Source organism: Cyclopterus lumpus, chromosome 12, assembly GCF_009769545.1.
Source record: "Cyclopterus lumpus isolate fCycLum1 chromosome 12, fCycLum1.pri, whole genome shotgun sequence".
NCBI lineage: Eukaryota > Metazoa > Chordata > Actinopteri > Perciformes > Cyclopteridae > Cyclopterus > Cyclopterus lumpus.
In genome coordinates, this window is record NC_046977.1 from 12,216,710 (window position 1) to 12,237,285 (window position 20,576).

Below are 20,576 nucleotides of genomic sequence, written 5' to 3' on the forward strand. Positions count from 1 at the left end.
AGCCTAAATCTTACAAGATGTATTTTCTTTCTATTGTAGTCTGGAAAATATTTACAGAGAATCGACAGAGCCCTCTCTGTGAAAGCTTGACCAATCAGAGAGCTATAATAGATAGACGATGTGACCGGGCATCTCAACTCCTAAACCTTGTTTCGGGCTAATAAAGGAAGTAAGTTATGAAAGTAATATAAAAAAATGTTTTTACGGTGGGCAATGTACAAGTCCAGTCAGTTCATTTTTTTTCCAGTTTTGACAACAATCACAAATCCAAGAATCATTTTGTTCACTTCACAAGGCTCCTCAGGAGATGAAATGACACTGCGAAGGATGTTCTTTCGTGTTTTGTTCATGTGAGCATCTTGTTAATATTTAGTAAAATAGAAAAGAGCGTGACTACTGCATGCTCTGTCACCATTTAACCTCCTCAAAGTGGTTTTCTAAATCAAAGTTCAGTTTTTTGATATTCTTCTCATTTTGAAAAGACTGAACGATGCTTTTATTCGCTGACGTGCGACAGTTATTCCATTTCATGTAAGCTAAAGAAACCTAAAATAGGGTCACAGCGGGAGTTCCTTTATCATTTCAGTACTTCAAGGTAGTATTTTGTCGGGTACAGAAATGCAGGACATAATACCAGCTTCAACATGTATGACCTTGATTTGAGCAGTACTGTATAATTCAAAGTCTCTGCTCCTCAGCGGGTCTGAGAGAGGGATGCATCTAAATGATAGATGACTTGTCATTTATCACTGTCGTCACCTTGGCACTGAGAAGGAAATAACAGCCCAGCCAGGGTGTGTCACTTCCTGTGTGCAGCTACTTTGTCTGGAACAGTTTAGCTGTCGAGTTGAATGTCAAATACTGTACAGCGGCACACACACTTGCACACTCAAGACATAATTATTATTCATTAATGGAAACACCTTTATGCAGTCGGCAATCACACACATCAGCACACATGCATACTTCAGCTCATTTTGTCATGATCAGAAAGTTGCAGGTGTTTTCTCATGCTCTATGTATGTCATCTGCCAAAGCTGGCAACTTATAAAACATTACAATTTGCTTCCTTCCTTCGATACTAGAGTCCACAAACTAGATATTGTGTAGGCTGCACACTGCCCGTGTGGTCTGTCACTCTGGGCTACAGAAACATTGTTGTGCAACATGGCCGATTCCTGTGAAGAAGACCCGCTCCCTGTGTAGATATGGACGGCTCATTCTAAGTTATTGAAGCACTAATAAAAATATAGTTATGATTATTATTATATGAGGTTTCTGCCAAAAGATCCATCTAAATCCTACACACTGCACCTTTAAGTGTAATCAAGGGGCAAACAAAGGGTTCCTCAAACAATACATTTTAGTGGCTGAGGAGCTTTGTGCCTGGCAGTGCCAAGGATTGAATGCTTTAGATGCTGAGTCATGTCCTTTTTCATCCTCAGTCTTTGCAATCACTCTCTCCTGACACCTGTCAGAGAAATGAGCAAGTGCGCTGCTGCTTTCTGGTTGTTCATCACGGTGTCGTCCACTTCATATTTCATTGACACATTGATTCATTCCGAAGAAGGAGGGTGTCGGACGTACCTTTGACTAAAACTGTTCTCCTTCCTCCGACAGTGGAGGGTCACAACCCTGTGACCTTCACTTCTGACATCCTGGCTCACCGTCCACACAACAGGGTTACTCGCTCTAGCTCCCAGAAACGCCACCCCGTCCTTCAGCTTGACCCTGAAACACAAAAAAAAAAACATACATTAGATACTGGAACTGTCACCAGAACAGCTCACAAATTAAATTTCGGAGCTTCAGAAGCTCAGCCGGCCTCTTTTATTCTCTTTCTCTCCCTGACACAAACAAAAGTGTCAAAATACAGAAATATAAATGAGGTCTCCAAACAAACTTCAAATGGGAAATGGTCTCTCAGTCACACACGTGAAGAAGGACATTCAATTATCTGTTACCAGAATATATTATTTTGGACGACAGTAACAGACCGATCAAAAAATATGCTAACATACAATCACTAAATTGGAGCTAAAAAATATTTAAAAGTATTTGGGGGTGACTATGGGTCAGTGGTTAGCAGGTCCGTCTGTCTATCAGGGGATTGGCGGTTCAATCCCCGCCCTAGTCGACGTGTCCTTGAGCAAGACACTTAACCTGAATTGTTCCCTGTAGCTGTGTGTATTAATGTAACATGATTGTAAGTCGCTTTGGATAAAGTGTCAGCTAAATGTAATGGTGGTTGCTAGATGATGATAACACAATCATTACACTTCCAACTAAATTGTGTTGACAGAAGAACTCCATTATCCATTTTAGATTTTTTTTTTAATGCTTTTAAATGTTTTATTTATGAGGAATATGAATCTGTCTGGTACAAAGTGAACCACCATGAGAGTACATATTCAGGACTCTTCAGAACATCAGGACTCGCTGAGGCATTAATAGGCCGCAAGCTCCACTTCAGACACACACATCTCTGCAACTTCAAGCCACCTCTGCCCCACCCTATAGTCCCTCATCACTTCCATTACTCCTGGTCACAGTCTGTGGGAGGCTATACAGGTGGCGAAGAGCCGTGACCTCCTTCTCCTCCAGTGTACTGACACGCTTTTGCTTCGTTCCTCCTCCTCCTCCTCCTCTGTCACATGCGATTACCATAAAGTACGTGAGCAGCTTCTCTTCTTCCAACATAACAAATCGCTCTTGTTCGAACCACTGCCACAAATGCCGCAGAATATGCGTTTTATGTGGGGGAAAATGAAAGGCATGAAAGCCAGATCTGAAGTAAAACACCAACAGCACAAAGAAAGGTGAGGAGAAAGGAACGTTTCTATTCAGTGGATCATAAACGCAGGGTAATTTTTTTCCCCCCGCATCAATCTAATTGGAGACTGTCCTCGTTGTGGAACTGCAGAGAACTTGTCCAAGATGAAGAGAAGAAACTGAGCATTTATGGTTGGATAATGACATGACAAATCGTGCAGCGGTCCTTAGAAGAGTGCAGTCATTACATCTTCAGTGTTCCACTGGTCGTACTTTGATCCTACCCAGGCCGCCGAGGCGGTGATAACTGGCCTTGTGTTGGTCGCCGCTCCTGACGAGCGAAGATAAAGGCCGTCGGTGTGGAACACACAGACAATCACTAGGAGGAGAATACTGATTGCCGCTGCCCTCCTGTTTCTAGTCGTTACGGGTAACCACAAGTAATTACTACAAAACTGACACGCAGATCCAGCGCCGACAGCGGACTCACGAGGCGGGCAACAGTCAGCTAATATGAACTGGAGTCTTACGGTGGTGTATTGATGAATTATGTAATCCCAATTAGAGGGTGGACATGCTTTAGGCCCCATGAAGACGTCGAGCAGCACCTTTTTCCTCTCCTTTCCTTTTTTGCTAACGTTTTATGACAGATGCCTTTAACTTATTGTGTTTGCATCAGTGCTCCATTTTGATTGTCAATTAATGGTTTCAGTCATTTATGAGCAGTCCTATGAGCAATAGTGAATACTAATTAACAATAAATAAACAAACATGTAAGTGTATTTGGCATTTCATAGAGTCAACAACTAGTTGATTGAGGGGTCAATCCTTGAACTACAGTGTCAGTATGCTACCTTCCTTCCTTCCTCATACTCACTCACTCACTCACAATACAGACAAACCAAGCATGTACTCTAACCAGCACATAAGCAGGCTAAATTACCAAATGGCATGTTGTAAATGAGATGGTTTGGCTAATATGATTTCGAGTGAGGAGAAGGAGGAGTGTGTGTGTGTGTGTGTGTGTGTGGGGGGGGGGGGGGGGGGGGGGGGGAGCAATAAAGGAAAGCAATTCGAAAGGAGCTCCCTTTCACATGCATCAGCACATGAAGCTGCCTCATTAATTCCATGAAAACCTGCATCAGTGGGATGAGTATTTACAGATGAGATGAGGTTGTCAGAAAAGTTTTCAGCTCTCCCCTGATTGATGCTCAGAAATGACACCCCTGGATGTCCCCCGCATAGATGACATGTCACCACACCTGTCACCACACTCTGGCATGCCTCTCACATGCTGCATGAAATACTAATGTACGTTAATGTAAATGGAATACAAACAATTCTGAATGTAACATTTAGACACCATGATTTAACAGATATTAAGCAATCAATGGATCTAGATAACAATAGAAAAAGTAACAATGCATTACCAATAAAATTAAACCCAAATTTATTTATTTTTTTTAATTCTTTGAGAGGTCAAATTTCTAATAGCTCTTGAAAACAGGTTTGACACATCAAATGTAGACAACTGCAGATGAGAGTGGCAGAAAAAGACCTGTAAAGAACTCCTCCTTTGACAGTAATAAGTAGATATTTGTCACTGAAATTTAGTAACAATAGCACACTATTAAACTACTCCTCACACGTAAAAAGTCCTGTACATAAGTAATGGTTTCAGAACAGCATCATGTACATAAAGTGTCAATACAATAAATGTGATCCACTGCAGCAGAGTTGAGTTTCAAACTCATTATTGACATTAAATTGTCAATCACTACTGCGTTGATGTGTAGGCACTATGTTGAGCCCATATTATGTTGTGCCCGTTGGCATTGAGCAATATGTTAAATGTGTCCAATTGGCCGCCGTCGCCTAACAACAAATGGCGATTGGTGATATATTCACGCAGGTGTGTGTGCATATTGGCTATGTACATGAAAAGAAAATGAAAAACAACATGTTTTTGGTCCAATTTCAAACCCAATTTCAGCAAACCAGAATATTATAATGACTGCAAATCATTCATGAAAAGGAAAAAAAGTTGCATGAATGATTACATGCTGTCATTCAAAAACATGTTTTTTACTTGAAAAGAATAAATGGGCTCCCGTAGTTCCCATGACAGTAGCAATAGGGGGTGGGGGAGAAAAGAAAACCCAAGAGTGTGTGTACGAAGGGATGTGAGGTGATGTAAAGGTCTTTGTGGTGAGCACAGGGATGGAAGGATAGCTTGGTGTTTGAGCAGACAGAGAAGATAGTGGTTTGCAGAGACCAGCCAGGGGCGAATTAGAAAGACAAGAGGTGCATCAATGTCGATGAACAAGGACAGAGGATGAAAACATTTAGGAGGAAGAGGACACAAAGAGAGGGCTTTCCGGTCAGTAGAGTAAGAACTAGTTCTTTGCTGTCTGTTTCAATCTCGTATTTCCCAACAAAAACAAAGAGATATGTAATTTAAACCTTAAGAAAGTCATTTCAAAGGTTTGCCACCCACTAAACGCAAAGTTAAAATTACAATTAATGAATAGGATGAAAATTATTCCCTGTATTAGGTAATAAAAGATCATTATTCTTGCAAAGATGTAGACAAAGAGAACCCGATAACTTCACACGTACAATGGACATACAGTTAGTATACACACACACACACACACACACACCTTGGACTGTGTCTATATCTGATATGATGTTCCACATTGGCAGAGAGTTGAGCTGAATTCAATTCCCTTAAGTTGGCCAGCGTCCTTAAATTCTCAAACACCTGCAGCTAAATCCAGTTATGAAATTAACATACAGGCTGTTTAGAACCCCGTCTTTATGTATGCACCCTTTCTCCCTCTCTATCTCTTTTGCTCAGAAACAAAATAATCTCCATCACCTCGAGGCAAAATTAAAATAGATGGTACCTAATGGCAGGTGAACGAGGCTGGGAGCTGGTTCAATAAATGAGTAATGTGCTCCGAGTCAATTGGCTGAGGAATAGCTGTCGGTGGAGTGTTTTTTAAGGGTGAGCAGACACAGCCAGATGCGGAGATAAAAAAAAAAGGGAGCTAATTCAATTAATTGAGTTTGATGCTGTTCTTCCCATTATCAGAGCTAGTTAAAAGAGCTGGTGCGTGGCAACGCTGCAAACGGAGGACAAGATGAACACTATCAGATAAAAAGGCCTCGCCAGACAACGCTCATCTCCTCCCATGCGTACTGCTGCGTCGTCCTTTTGTCTCACTTTCACCGTGTCTCTTATCCCATCTCCCTCTGTCTGACTCTATCGGGTTTCTCTGAAACACTGCCCGCTTCCTACAGACTTTCTCCCATTGCTCTCCATATCCTTCTCCGCTCTGCAGTTTTGCTTCTTTCATCATTTTAAATAGAAACCAGAGATCCTGGTCACTTTGAGTGACTTTATTCAATTATCTCCTACGGGTCATGTGAGGTTCTACGGACCCGAAAACGTCTTAATTAAGTGAAGTGAGTCCAAGTGACTGCTCGTGTGCAGGAATTCTGAATCCTTCTCGCTCTACAGTGTTTGCCCCGACACACCTGTACATTATGACTTTATTGTGTACAAGAACTCTGTCCAAAGCTTTGAGCCGCGCTAGCAACTCGGCTAAAGGGTCATTCAGTCGGTGCAACTGGATTTTGTTAACGATGACATTTTGTACTGATCGTCATGGTCCCGTGAGGATGTAGTCTCCTGACTTCGATGACCCCATGACTATTCATTTAGGGCCACCCGCAGGTTGACATCGGTGAGTAAACGGTGAAAAGACTCAACAGCTGTTTGAGGGATTGTCATGGAAACTGGTGTTGACGTTCATATTTAGTTGTTTTACTTTTAGTAGTTCCTCTGACTTTTTATTTTGTGCTATGAATCTGTCACGTTTTCTTTCCAAAGAGCATTATTGAATAACAGAGCTGCTAGCCTGGCTGTACACTGTTAGCATTACTTGTTTCGTACTACTCAAACTTTAGTATTAATCCGACAGTGCCACTTTCTTTCTCTATGCCCTTTCTAGTCCGTACCACTATACATGCTTGAAACTGAATCCTAATGAATATTGAATAAATTTATGAATATTTAACTTTCAGACCAAGCAGAACATACAGGAGATGGACACACCTACACTGCAATCCAGTATAAAAACCATGCAAAAAATACTTAGTACTCGGTGGTACTTTATTCAACGTTTTCAAAAAGTTGAAAACATCTCACTTTTTACTTAGGAAAAAGAAGAAAGATTGAGGGCATATTGAAGCAGACCATCATCCCCTAACCTTCACCCACACCCTATAATGTCCTCAGGAAGTTGCTGGAAAAGTGCTGTTGCCCTGCATGAGGCGTATCCGCTCCTTCGCTTTACACTTGCGAAATATCAATTTTCCGTCTTGCTGCCATTGACCACCTATCATCTCACTATTATTCACAGATCAAGCACGGTGAATGGGGTGCTGGAGCTGTGAAGGGTTAAAAGCTAGCCATATATCAAGAGACAAAGATGATCAAGGGAGTACTACTTGAAGTGCCTCTTAGTCGTCTCAACCTCCAGTTGATTATATTGAGTGTTACTTAATTGAGTAGATGCTGACTGTCACCAAACACGAGACACATTTACAATCAGGTAGCTATGGAAGGCACTTTCTTTGCTTTTCTCTCAGAGAGGAGAGTATAGAGGAGTTGATTGCCGTGAGCCAAATCTCCTCTTCATCCATATCTGAATGCCCGAAACACGCACCAGGCATGGTGATGCCTCGTCCAACGTCTCTTTTGCAGTCTTTCTTTAATTAAAGGGAAAAGCAGACAGATGGCTGACATATGGAGCTTAGACCTGAGGTCTGGGAAGAAACTCCCGCCTTTAAAATAGAAGAAGAAATAACTGTCAGAGGAGAGCAGAGGAGAGCAGCTGACTTCAAATGAGAAGAGGTTCAAAATGCGAGCTGGCCGTAGCCTCATGACATGAACGAATCCATGACAGATCAAGAGCAATCACATGGGCAGGAGCACTGAGAAATGAATTTGAGTCGAATTCAGAGGAGCCCCTGAGATTGTCTGAGGAAAGGAGCATTTCATTTCAAAAACTGGGCAAGGTTTCATACAGTACATCTTAAAAACATAATTATTTTGCTGTCAATAAAAAATAAAAACATAATTTGGACTCCTGGTGTTTAAAACAAGTGTAATTTACAGTTAACGTAGAGGCTTATGGGTGTTTTTACACTCACCGCATGAGAACTGTTGTGCAGGAACAGTGAACAACAAGGATAGTGCAACATATGACTGTGAGCAAAATGTATATAATCAGTCCTTGTAATGGCTGAAAAACTCATTCCTACTTCATTAGTTGGTTTCAGAGAAATGTCATACAATATGAAGGCTTTCATATTAAAAAAGAACAAATAATTTTGACTTCCACCACATGTTATTTAATATTATATATTAAACAAATGAGGCTAATGAAATCCTTAAAACATCATTTTGTAAGCAACAGCCTCAAGAGTGCTATAATAATAATATGATGATGAACTCCACTTATGTGGAGCCCAGTTCATAATGCATGGCTGCTGGTTTGAGGCAGAATGCAACACATGCATGAGTTATCATAGAGAGGGTTTTGGATGTAATTAAGGCATTATTTACTTAAAAACTGGAAGCAGAGGAAGCTGAAGAGAAAGGAAAGGAAATTGTGGCTCATAAAAAGTGAAATTTATCAAAGCCAATAGCTAAGAGCAGTCAATGACTTTGTTTTCTCTCATCTGCCCCGAGCTTTCGTTATCTCCCTATGTCACATTATATTCAAGCTTATTTCCAAAACTGCCAGAAAAAATAAAAATAAAACTGTCAAAGAAAATTGCAACAAATTATACTACGCTATTCTAATTAGAGAAACAGGCTGGATGTGGGTGAGTATTGACTGAAATGACAAAGAGCTCTGTGTGCGTGCAGAGACTGTATACAAAGCAGGCCAACGGGATGATGACACTGAGGGGTGTGACAGCGCAACACCCACTATGGCCAGGAGCAAGTCCCCTGCAGTAAATCACAGCCCGCCTCTCGCACGACGCAAGACTCAAAATATGGAATTCAAGAACATCACCAATCCGGCGCCTTACATGTAGGACATTTCAACCCGCATTTGAGTTGCTGGATTTGCAGTGCAAGCACGGGATTTCAGATTAACACAAATAGGAAATATGTGTCATGGGTTTCCTTTTTTTTATTTTCTTTAATTGCCGAAATGTACGCCAAGCGGTGTACAAAAAAAGATTCCAATGTTTCATTCGCTTTAATGCTGGATTTCAGGAACTCACTACCACTGCGGTAGATTAGCTGAAGAAATGAGGTCATGTTGTAGCAGACAGAGACTTGATCCCTGTCGCTGCCGTTTGAATGGAAGCCGTGCCAGTTAAATAGGGGATAGGGCGAACGCATGCAGACGCTGCTTCCAGTAAAACCTATTGGACATAAGGTTGCATGCAGGGGATAAAAATTAGACTTTGCATTGGATTTGTTGGGCCGGATGGATGATCCAGGACTGATCCAATATTTGGATGGACGCAGAAGGGGGCCAAGTAGTATAATCTCAGGATGTAGTGAGACAGATTATGGCAAGTTGGTAAACCTGCTGTAGAAAGGGTTACACAGATTAACACCGATGTGACTGGGCACACGCGGTAGTCACCCTGATGACCCTGACGAGGGCCACAAGCTGAAACGCGCCGCTCCAAAGCTCTTCTTTACACTTCCAATGATGCTCTTGAGACTTTTTTCATTTCTCCAAGCAACTTGGCAGTAGGAGGGGTGATGCCAAAGAATCCCTGCTCCGCTTCCACATGTAATAGCACTGCAGTGAGCAGTCAAGTCAGTTTAATTAACACAGCCCAATATCCCAAATTACAACCTGTGCAGACACTGGGTTCCGATAAGGAAACACCTTAAACACCAGCAACAGATGAACGATGGTATTGAGGGTGATGCTTTCAAATCAATTTGTGACAAGGCATTTTTTATATTTAAAAAAGTAGCATGTTATGTATACATAATTAGGGCACTAAACTGAAAGTTTGAGTTGGAAATAACTTTGACTGAAAATACACAGTCCTGTCAGAAAACCGCTTTTGCAGCGTGCACATCAATGAGATGAAGAACAAAAATTCATAATTGCCATATGCATGCAAATGACATCAATCTGAAGCCATTACTGAAACAATTAATCTTTGGCAAGCGCTAAAACATTTTAATCACGATCGTTACAAATGGTTGACTATTCATTATGCCCTCTAATTAGATCATAACTTGTATGAATACACTGTTGTGGGAGGTTTTGAAGGATGTGACACACTGGGGACAAACACAAAAGCCAGCGAGGACTGATGAAGTGAGCTCCATTAATGGCGCTGGGAGCCAGGGTTGCTGAAAAGGTACTTAATGCCTATTCCTCTCCGGACTTCATCTGTGAGTGATTTGTTGACTGAATGACTGTCGGTTTAAGCCTACAGATGTGTGGTCAGGTACAGGGGTCAAATGTTACACAATATCATCCAGCCTTCCTGACGCTATAGGTACAATCAATATTCCTGACATAATTGATTACATGCTTCCTGCTGGTGTGAGTGCGCTGAGGGGGCCATGACAGCAATTGAAACATTCTTGGTCTAGATGTCATGTGTCGTTGTATTTGTCACGTTTGTGCAGAGCCACGGGAGTTTTGACAATGTGACAAGAAAGATGTTGGCCAGCCCGGTACCCCGACATTTCAGACAATATCCGTCTAAAGACTGTCACAATGGTGTTTGCAAAGTGTCAGAGAATGGCTTCGTACTGAAATAAATCCAAAACATTAGAAATGCTCATAATTCAATTCAATTCAATTTTCAATTCAGTTTATTCTGTATAGCCCAATATCACAAATTACAAATTTGCCTCAGAGGGCTTTACAATCTTTACACATACAACATCCCTGTCCCAGGACCTCACGTCGGATCAGGAAAAACTCCCCAAAAATAACCTTTCACAGGGAAAAAAGGGAAGAAATAATTCCAGCTTTTTTTTTTTTCACAGACTCAAGGTTATGTTCCCATATAATCTCAGCCATCCTGAAGAGACAGAATAAACCATCCGTCTGAAATGTCTCCACACTTATCAGAATTATTGGAAAATACAGAGCTGCCATCGCAGGTGAATCAATTGAGTCCTGATCTGTAAAAGCTGGCATGAAAACCAGTACATTAGCCCCATTTGCACTTCATTATGTGGACCAGTGGGCACAGCAGGCTCCACTACATACCGGAGACAGGGAAAAGCCACTACATAGTCATCTGGCAGGGTTTGAAATGTGTGTGTGTGGGTGGGTGGGTGTGTGTGTGTGGGTGGGTGTGGGTGCGTGGGTGGGTGTGGGTGCGTGCACGAGTATGTGAAAGAAATTGAGAGTGAAGGATGTGATGGCAACAGAGAAAAAGAGAAGTAATCAAAGAGAAGATAGAGGGATGATTTAGGGGTAGAATAATTGACTTTGATGTTGGCTTGGATGGAAACACAACCGATAATCTGATGGTTGCTGTGCTTTTCTTTTGGTACAAAAGGATACCAAAAAAATAAATAAAACAAAGGGGGGCAAGGGGGGTTCGTTTGAGTAAAATGCAATCTGTGTCGACACAGGTTTTAGAGGTAGTCAAAAGTCTTGGAGTCAGTGCAATGCCTGATTTCTAAACCTAACATACTATGGAAGTACGGATATGAAACATTACCAGCATGACAGGAGGAGTTCACCAGTAACTTTTTGGATTTATTTGGCAAATCCCATGTTGAAAGCTTTAAATGCCAATGCATGAGTTTAAATCAACTGAACAAAAGAACAACTGCGGAGACAAAAAGTCTGACCCCACCATGTCGCAGATGGTAAACTGTGATGAAGTAAACTCAATACCATCTGTTTCACTATGTTAACAACCTTGCAAGACAACGTTATCCTTACAAAATGTTTTCATCATGCACTGTTCATGGTGTGCATTTCAGAGAGGCCGCAGTGGCTTACTTTGCACTCGCATGGAGAGTGCATGCCTTACATCACCAAAGGAGCGGGTCGAGTGAATGAAGGGCTTATATGCAGGCTGGCCGTGGACTTCTGGCCGTCTCACACAGAAAAACAATCAGTTAATATGGTGAGAAAACATGGTTTCTTTCTTTCTCTCCATCAACATATATACCCTGACCTTTGTGCAGCTTAACACTTAAGGATTTCATATCAAACCCAGAGAACAAATATTTGTTCACAATGTGACTATTACTTGTGGCTGTCATCATGTCTATGCTTACAAATTGCATTGTGTAAATAACAAACTGAGACATTGTGCCCAGAAGCCCCATCTTTGAGTAATACTAAATAATCCCTCAATATTCAGAGATTTGTGTTGTACCACTTTTCTTTTTTTTTTTTGTCAATCAACTGTAAATCATGCAAATGTTGCTTTTGATTTAGAATCAAAATTGTGACGCCCTAGATCTGACATATCATATACATATATCATATATGATCGGGAGAGCTTTGCCAGTCAAAATGCATATGACTATTTTCTTGATACGCCAACTCTATGGTTAAGGATTGGTTAAATTTAAACAACTGCAACTACTGGTCAATGTTAGTAAGAGACTGGGACACCCAAGGCGCTTTAGAGATAATGAGGGACCTGCGAGGTCCCATGGTTGGAGTCTGGCCGGGACCTTAGTGGCATGATGTCTCTGTCACGGATTGCCACAGGAAATAGGACTCAAAATGCAGATAAAGAGGCGGTAGTCAGAACTCAGGCAATAGGGCTTTTTACTGGGCAACATTAAGAGACGAACTAACACAGAACAAGAGGTTGACACAGACTAAATACACAGGGAAACGAGACACAGGTGTAAACAAAACGAGACACAGGTGGCAACAATGAGGGCGGGGTCTGCAATCACACATGAGGACGACACACGAGGAGGGAGGATTCTGAAACCAGAGACAGGGTAAGTGACAGGCAACACAACAGAAAACAGACAGTGAACTACACAGAAGGTCTGGGTGTAACAGTCTCCTTCATTTCCTGTACTCTTTTCACTATCGCGATCTATTAAGCCCCCCACCAACCCCCGACCAAAAAAAATAAGACCATGTAGGAGTGGTTTAGTGTAGGAGACAAAAGTGTGTCGATGAGAGACATTTGGTAACGTCCATTTTTTTTTCAGATTTTGGCCAAACGAGCAATGCTTTTGTTTTTCTGGAGGGTTTTTATAGTCATATAAAAACCCAATATTACGAAGTCATATCTTACACATATTCATTTGATATTTTCTATAATATTGTGACATATAGGTGGAAGCTTCAAATAAGCCCAGTGGGCTTTCTGCCTCTTCCTGCACTGTAATATTATTTATCTCTGTTATGTTCTTGTATTAAATTGTGCTAATAAATAAATAAAACACATTTTAAAAGCTCATGCAAACTTGCACCATAAGTGCACTTTACACTTTCTCTAGTGTGCTGCAGCAGTAATATGCTACCGGGGGAATTGGTGGCTGTCGGTGTTTTAACAGGGATGACCAACTCACTTCTCTCCTCTATGGATGGTAGTGCTTATCAGCCAGCACCATGCCCTGAGCACCCCTTCCACTTCACAAGGGCCCCAACACCTCGACTGCCACTGGATGTTTACACTGATCCCTTCATAGAGGACTCCCTTGGGCTGCTGTGTGAGTGTGAGTGTGAGTGTGTGTGTGTGTGTGTCCTTGGGCCACAACACAGCTTGTCTGCACTGAGCCTCGTGGAGTGACAATGCCGGGTCTGTTCCTCCAGACCACAGTCGAACACTGCGTGCCAGGGGACGAGCGATGAAAGAGTGGACAAGGACAAGTGCTCATTCAGGCCTGAGCCACCTTGATGTGAACAAAAACTATAATAGCACACAAATGCGGCACCATTTTTAATTAGGATTGCTTTCATGCATAGCATGTTCGGTGTGTTTTTCCTGTTTGGTTGCGTTCCTTTAGGGTCGTCTGACACATGTTACACATGGTCTGGCTGTATCACGCTTTAAAGGTGCTAAACACGGAATTCAGAGCATTTTCTTTTGCCTCCACACGGCTCTCAACATGGCGACAGCTGAGCTGGGGGCTGGAGGCTAACGGTGCCTCCATCGCTAACAGTGCTCACAACAGTGCTGACAGGGCTAACAGTAGTAACCTGAGGGGGAACCCTCAGACGACGCCCTCGGTCAGAATGGTGTTGTCAGCTGTAACAACTGTATGAGCGCGTTGCAGAGCAGCTATGTAAATACAGCACACAGTAGCCCGGATGACAACACACACAGAGGGAGATTGACTTCATTTTCTGCTCAGGTAGACATTAATCCACTATATGTTTACATTGTAAATAGTTGTTTGCTGCCATGTTAATGCTCTTAATAGCATACTGAAAACCCTTAACTCACACAGTGTGATGATGATTTACACAGATAAAACAAATGTGTTGTAATGATATTCTCGCTCTGTCCCATTACTGAAAAGGAGACTGGCTTTGTTTAATTTAACTAATTCATAGGGAAGAACAATCAAAGTGAGCAGACGGTTTAGAGTGGAGCTGTTGCTAGTTGCTAAAAGGAGAACACAACTGAGTCTCAGTTCGGGCTGACCAGTCTGGAGCTTTCAGTCCCTGTAATACCGTCAACTGTTGTTTTCCCCCTTGGGTCCATGTTGCACTGAGGATGCAGGGTGAATGAGCTATAGTCCAAAACTAAAAGGCCAACATATACAACTGGTTCAACTGTTAAAGTGAGATTAAAAAACACAACTAAAAGCACAGATTAACTCTACTGCAAACAGTTTGAACTGCAAAAACACCACCTTAAGGTAGCCTATTTAAAGAACATTAGCATCACAAATTCCACAGCTGTACAAATTACAGCCGTAAACGCATTGGTCTTTGGTGGCTCCAGAAATCCTGTTAGCAGGCGTACTCTATGTTTTCAGGAATATAAAAACAAAAAAGTATAGAATGCAATACATAAAGACAGGACTTCTAAAAAGGCAAATTGGGCCAAAATAGGAATCATTGAAGATATGATGTCATCTTTTAGCATCATCCACAAAGCCACACTAAACATATTGTCCGATTTTGAGTAGTGATGTTTCTTATACACACTGAAACATGCCCTTGAGTCTGTTGAGTAACACTTAGATACACACTGAGCAGCCACCACAGTGCAGCCAATGTTAAAAACCCCATTTGTGCTTGAAAAAGTCTTTCATTAGTCCTCCAGCAGAAGAAAAGAACACAGGCAGCAAATTGAAGCCTCAGCTGGCTACTCTCTTTCAGGCTTTGACACTAACCAGCAGGAAGTGGCCGAGACAGGCCTGTAATTTTCTTCTGACACATGGTCTAGGTGTGTGTGCTCGCATTCAATCAAGCACATCTGCAACTTTCCCCAGATCATATAAGTATTGAAACCTGCACAGACACCTCCAAAAATAATGAGTTAGTCTCGCTAATTTATGCTGTGAGGACGGAAAAAAAAGGAATAACTAAACATTTGGGTTGGCGAGGGGACAAGGACAACAACATAGTTGAAAGTGAGTGAACTTTGGAGGCATGAGGTTAACTGCAGCGGAGCTGTGGCTATGCACTGAAACCGCGATGAACTGAGAAATAAATGAAGACACTCTCGCGGTTTTCGATCTTTAGCTAAGATCATTATTATATTTCTACTATTTTGAGAATACCCCAGGAGAGAAGCAGGTGGAAATAGAAGGAAATGTATGTGTTTTGTGCCAGTTTGTATGTCAAGAGAGCGAGACAAAGAGAATCCGAGTGAGTCCTCTGGGCCAAAACACAGCTCGTCTGTACTGAGAACAGTGGAGTGACACTGCCAGATCTCCTCCAGTCACCGATGTTGTGGGCCAGAAAATGGCCAACTTGAGAAGGAACAGGGTGAAATGATCGTCCAAGTGGTTACACAAAGAGCAAACATATGCACACTGCAGGTTTGTGCAGCCACATTTGAACCCCAAGGGCCTGACACAGATCACAGCGGAGGCTGAAAGACTGCTGTGCAAAACACACTCCAGAGTTTGGGCCCCGTTTCTGTTTTATTCGACTTGAAAATGAGGAGTCATGAAAATGGTGTCATCCATACAGCATACACACTCAAAGTGTATTGTCTTCGGGGGAAAACTTCATTATCATCTGCATAGAAGCAGACATCTATGTTGTAAAATAATAAATACTAAGTAAACTATTTACATCCTGTACTTGTTAATCTCTAAAGCAGGCAGCATTGTCAGTATAATGAATGTATGTAAGGTTTCTATCCCTTAAAAATCAAATAGACATATTTACTAGTTCAAAATGCTAATGTATTGTCAAATCGGGAAAACATGTACAGTTTTGATTATACCGAATAATTTCTTCTTTCAACTATCTGATTTTACAAGATTTACCTTAGTTACACATGCAAAAACTCTCACCAAAGAACAGGACATGTAATAGTTTATCTATTTCTTATTGTCTAATAAATCACTGTGTAAATGGAGTCTCTATTTAAATGCAGTAAATCCAAATGATTATAAAACAGATCAATGTCTAGTTAATTAAAAAAAGAACAAAACAATCTTAAGCTTTCTTTATTGAATTTGATTGTTTGTTTGCTGGCTTATCCATTTGTATGAAGATGAATCATACTGAAGCCCCCTTGATATTACAAGAACAAAAGGCTGTCTTTAATGAGGTTAGATCCACCTACTGAATAGGGAAGTATACTCTGAGATATTCAGCAGCACAACATAAGGAGATCAGTTCATCTATAAGAAAATGAAGCAAATATATAACATTTAAGGTAGATTAAAGAGATAGTTGCATCACCTTCTGGGCCTTGCTAATGAGTAAAAAGCCTTTGGTCTTCTATAGTTTTAACATCAACATTTACTCTTATTTGACACTGATTATTATTATTTTTGTCTGATGTGTGTCTTTTCCCTCACATATAGTACTTATACACAGGACATTTTTTAATTCAAATTCACCAATTATAGCAGCAGCACTGCCTATTTATATGTAATCAGAGTAGTTTTTGAGCACTGGTAGGTCTATGGAGTGATGTTTTAATGAGCTAGTCCACGTGCAGTAGAATGCACATGTGAGAGCAGTCGATGGGATAGACGTTGTTTATTTACTCCATCGGGTACAGTGCCTTTACCCTACACTACTCAGCCTTTTTGCTTTTGAAAAAGTTGCATCCTACTCTAAGTAATTTAGCCGTCTCTTAAATATCAACTCTATCAGTGGAAGATTTGTTTTATTTTTATTTAGGTGTTTAAGGCCAATGTGAATTAAACAACATGATGGATAGATGCTCATTTTTACATTTAATGACTCAGCTATGGAGCTGACTCACTAAGTTGAATGGCAGTGAACAGGATAAACTCTATGGCTTCAAAGACAGCAGACATTGACATTACTCAAAAAGAAACAGACAATTCAAGTTTTTCAAATAATAGCCCATAAATTTAAGTCAAAACATCCCAGTTATGAGACTACTTAGTGTCAGTTCAACACCAGAAATGAAAGACATAAACTGCGTTACTGAAAACTCAACTTCAACCTGTCAGTTAATCACCATCTCTGTTCAAATATTTGTATCTAGTGAGGTTTATTCTCAAGTTGCCCCAGTTGTCTTTTAGACGTTATTTATTATTACTATAGCTAAGCTAATAATAATGTTTAGAGAACACAAACACACATTTACCAGTTAACCATGGATGCAAAATACTGATGGTTTTATTATTTCAGTCTAGTGGCAAAAAAAGAAAATCTCACAGATCCCATGCATCATACACACAGAAACAGAACCACATCTATAGACATATATGTGGACACACAGTCACTTGTATCGTTCTGCTAATCAGTGTACACACACTGACAGACTCACACACACACACATGCATACCCCTGAGCAGATCAAGGCTTATCCACCCACAGTGGTGATAGCGCCACAGGATGATGAAGGCTCAGTCCCAAAGTACCAGCTTATATCTGCAGATCATGGCTGACCTCCCAACCAGTCACAGCCCGACTGACCACACTACACAGCTTAAAGCACAGCCAAAGGCACTGCTCCAAAGCTGCATGCTCAATATTCTATGGGGTACTAATGATTCAACCAGGATCCCAGCCTCTGTCAGTTTGTCAGTTCATTTTTTTCTCTGTTTAGTCTTTCTCAGGTCTTTGTCACTGCCGTTGGCTTTTGTTGTCACTACCTCAAAGTATGTATTTCTGCTTGTGTCTAAGAAGACCTTTTATGAAAAAAACATAAAAGAACAATATTTTGGAGGTGCAGAGGGTGAATTTTAACATTCTGTAACTATCATTTCCAAAGCCAAGAAAGTGCTTTGAAATGTATGAAACCAGGAATGAGCCTGCAGCTGTAACAAAACCAACGTTTCCTTCAGGCATGAAGCCACTTGAAACCACGTTGGCCAAAGGCATTGATCGTGGTCAGCCAAGCAGCAACTGCATACAATCTCACAATCTAACCAAGCACACCAGTTATTACTTATTAATGAAAACACATGTTTAATCATTTGAAAAAGCAGATCACTGATGATTATTATTAGCTTAAATGAATGAGACTTTTTTTCTGCCGCCGGTCCAATTTGGTGTCGAGGCTGTTGTGATCCTGTCGCATTATTGTCTCGAGTATGATTAGTTGTATTGTGTTATTCACCTTTAAAAGACATTTGTGTAAGCAATTACAGTGGCCGACTACTTTGTGAGAGCAAGAGGGGGAAAAAGCGCGAGGAAAAATAAATAACCCTCTGTCAACAGCCACAGAGGTAACGTGCTTCCACAGATAACACCAGGCCAACTGCTCAAACACATCCTTGCAAATTTAGAGATTGCAGCTCTTTTTATTTCATTTTTATTTTTTAGCCAAAGCGAGGCATCAACTGTTTTTCAAATGGCTCTTGTTTTTGATGTCCTCTCGGACATCACCTGCCTTTTAATGACAGTCACTGAAACGCTCCCCTCTGTGCTGTTATTCCACAGAGATTCAGAGAGTCACAGAGAAATTCGAAATGTTGTCAGCGTCTCTTATTTTTAAAGACTGACATCTCGCGTCTCTTATTTTTTGTCCTCCACACTTCGTCTCACCTTGCACGGCAGTTAGATTCTCGCAGGTCACGAGATCACGCCGGAAATATGACACATATCACAGCAAAATCTATCACGTCAGGCATCAAATAATGCTTACTTGTGTTCAGGAAAGCCAGAGCACGGCCCAATCAGCGTCCTGTCTGGGGGGTCATGTTACACTTACTTTCTGAAACCCTTCTTTATTGTTTCTCTGACTGTTTACATCTGTGTGCATCTCTAACCCGTCTGACAGGATGTAGCTGTGAAAAGTAAGAACATTTTGTTTGTCTTGGTGGCAGTTTCTTAACAAGGCTTGCGATATATGACAACCACCGCATTGAATAATTTCTCCCGCTCTGCCTCAAGTCCACATTAAAATTTGCATGCCTTTGAGTTTGTGCTATAGCTGTCAAGTCTGTGGGCTCAAACTAATCAAAGTAAATCCTTATGAGAAACATGCAGGATAAACAAGTGATTAGAAGGCCAAGCTTGCGAGGGAGACAGCGACCAACCCACAGTTAGCCAGCAGAGCTTATTCTGCCAGGACTGCTTCGCTACCTAATCCCGCCCTGTTTGTCAACCCCTCCAGCCCTACATATATCATCTTTAACTCAGAATGCAGGAGCTGGAGTTCACAGTGAGGCAGAAGTTGGAGTAGAAGTGTAGCCGGGAGATGTTAACCACAGCGGGATGAGTAAAGGATTTGCAGCAGCTGTTACAAAAAAAAAAAAAGTTCCTTCACGACAACCTCCTCTCGTTGGTGCCCCAGTAGATTTATGTTTTATTGTAGAGAGCAGTTTTCCTTTTGGCTTCAACAAAACTGTGAGAAAATTCTCAACTGCAATCCAGATCGTTGGTGTCAAGATTTTTAGATGTCACCGTCGGTGTGCGATCACATAAACTGCACTTCATTACAACCATTATGCACTGTGCACACAGAACATCATGGTTGTAATCAAGCTAATTTTGATAGGCCAAAATCATACGTTTGTTTTCCAATCTGCACAGTATACACCACAAACTATTGGTAATGGTTGTGGCCTGAGGGCGACCATTTATTATGTGTGGTTGTTGTATGAGTGTTAAGCACATTAGCAGTGTCTTGATTTATTAATCAATCAAAGTGGTTATCTGTCAACTCTGCTTCAGTTGAATGTGTAAATACACATTTGGTTATGACTGGAACAACAAAATAGCATTATGTACTGAGCACCAACATGTCAACCAACTTCCAGGTTCACTTGTCTCCATCTTATCTCTATCTTTTGACGTATCGTTCCACAGAGCGTCTGCTCTTTAGGTACAGCTGTAGCATGGTTCTTTGCTTCCATGTGTACATCTGAAGATGAGCGTGTCTATTATGACGGACAGTAGAATGGGGGCACCTCATTATTTTTGAGACGATGAGTCGTAGCTACCAAGCTGTAGTTTATACACCAAAGTCATTCTTATTCTATCTTTCTTGGGTTCAATGAAGAGGAGCTCTAATGCAACTAGTCATGAACCATCATGCACAATTATTTAATGGCCCAGAGTCTGCATTTTGGCTTCTAATAGCAATGTGGAGAGTTCATGAAAACAGTGAGGATCTCACAACCAATATGAAAGAGGTTTAAGATCTTTGGGGCCTTTTTGATATTCTATTCTGGG

The 20,576-nt window shown here is 41.2% G+C and overlaps 1 protein-coding gene across 1 annotated transcript in view; it reads right to left on the reverse strand.

Annotated features, from left to right (window-relative positions):
• Positions 1-20,576, reverse strand: part of si:dkey-112m2.1 (transmembrane protein 132C) — a 76,983-nt gene that overhangs the window by 49,111 nt on the left and 7,296 nt on the right. The window contains exon 3 of the mRNA XM_034547264.1: positions 1,588-1,731. Coding sequence (XP_034403155.1) covers positions 1,588-1,731 — 144 coding nt within the window. The remainder of the gene's footprint in view (positions 1-1,587; positions 1,732-20,576) is intronic.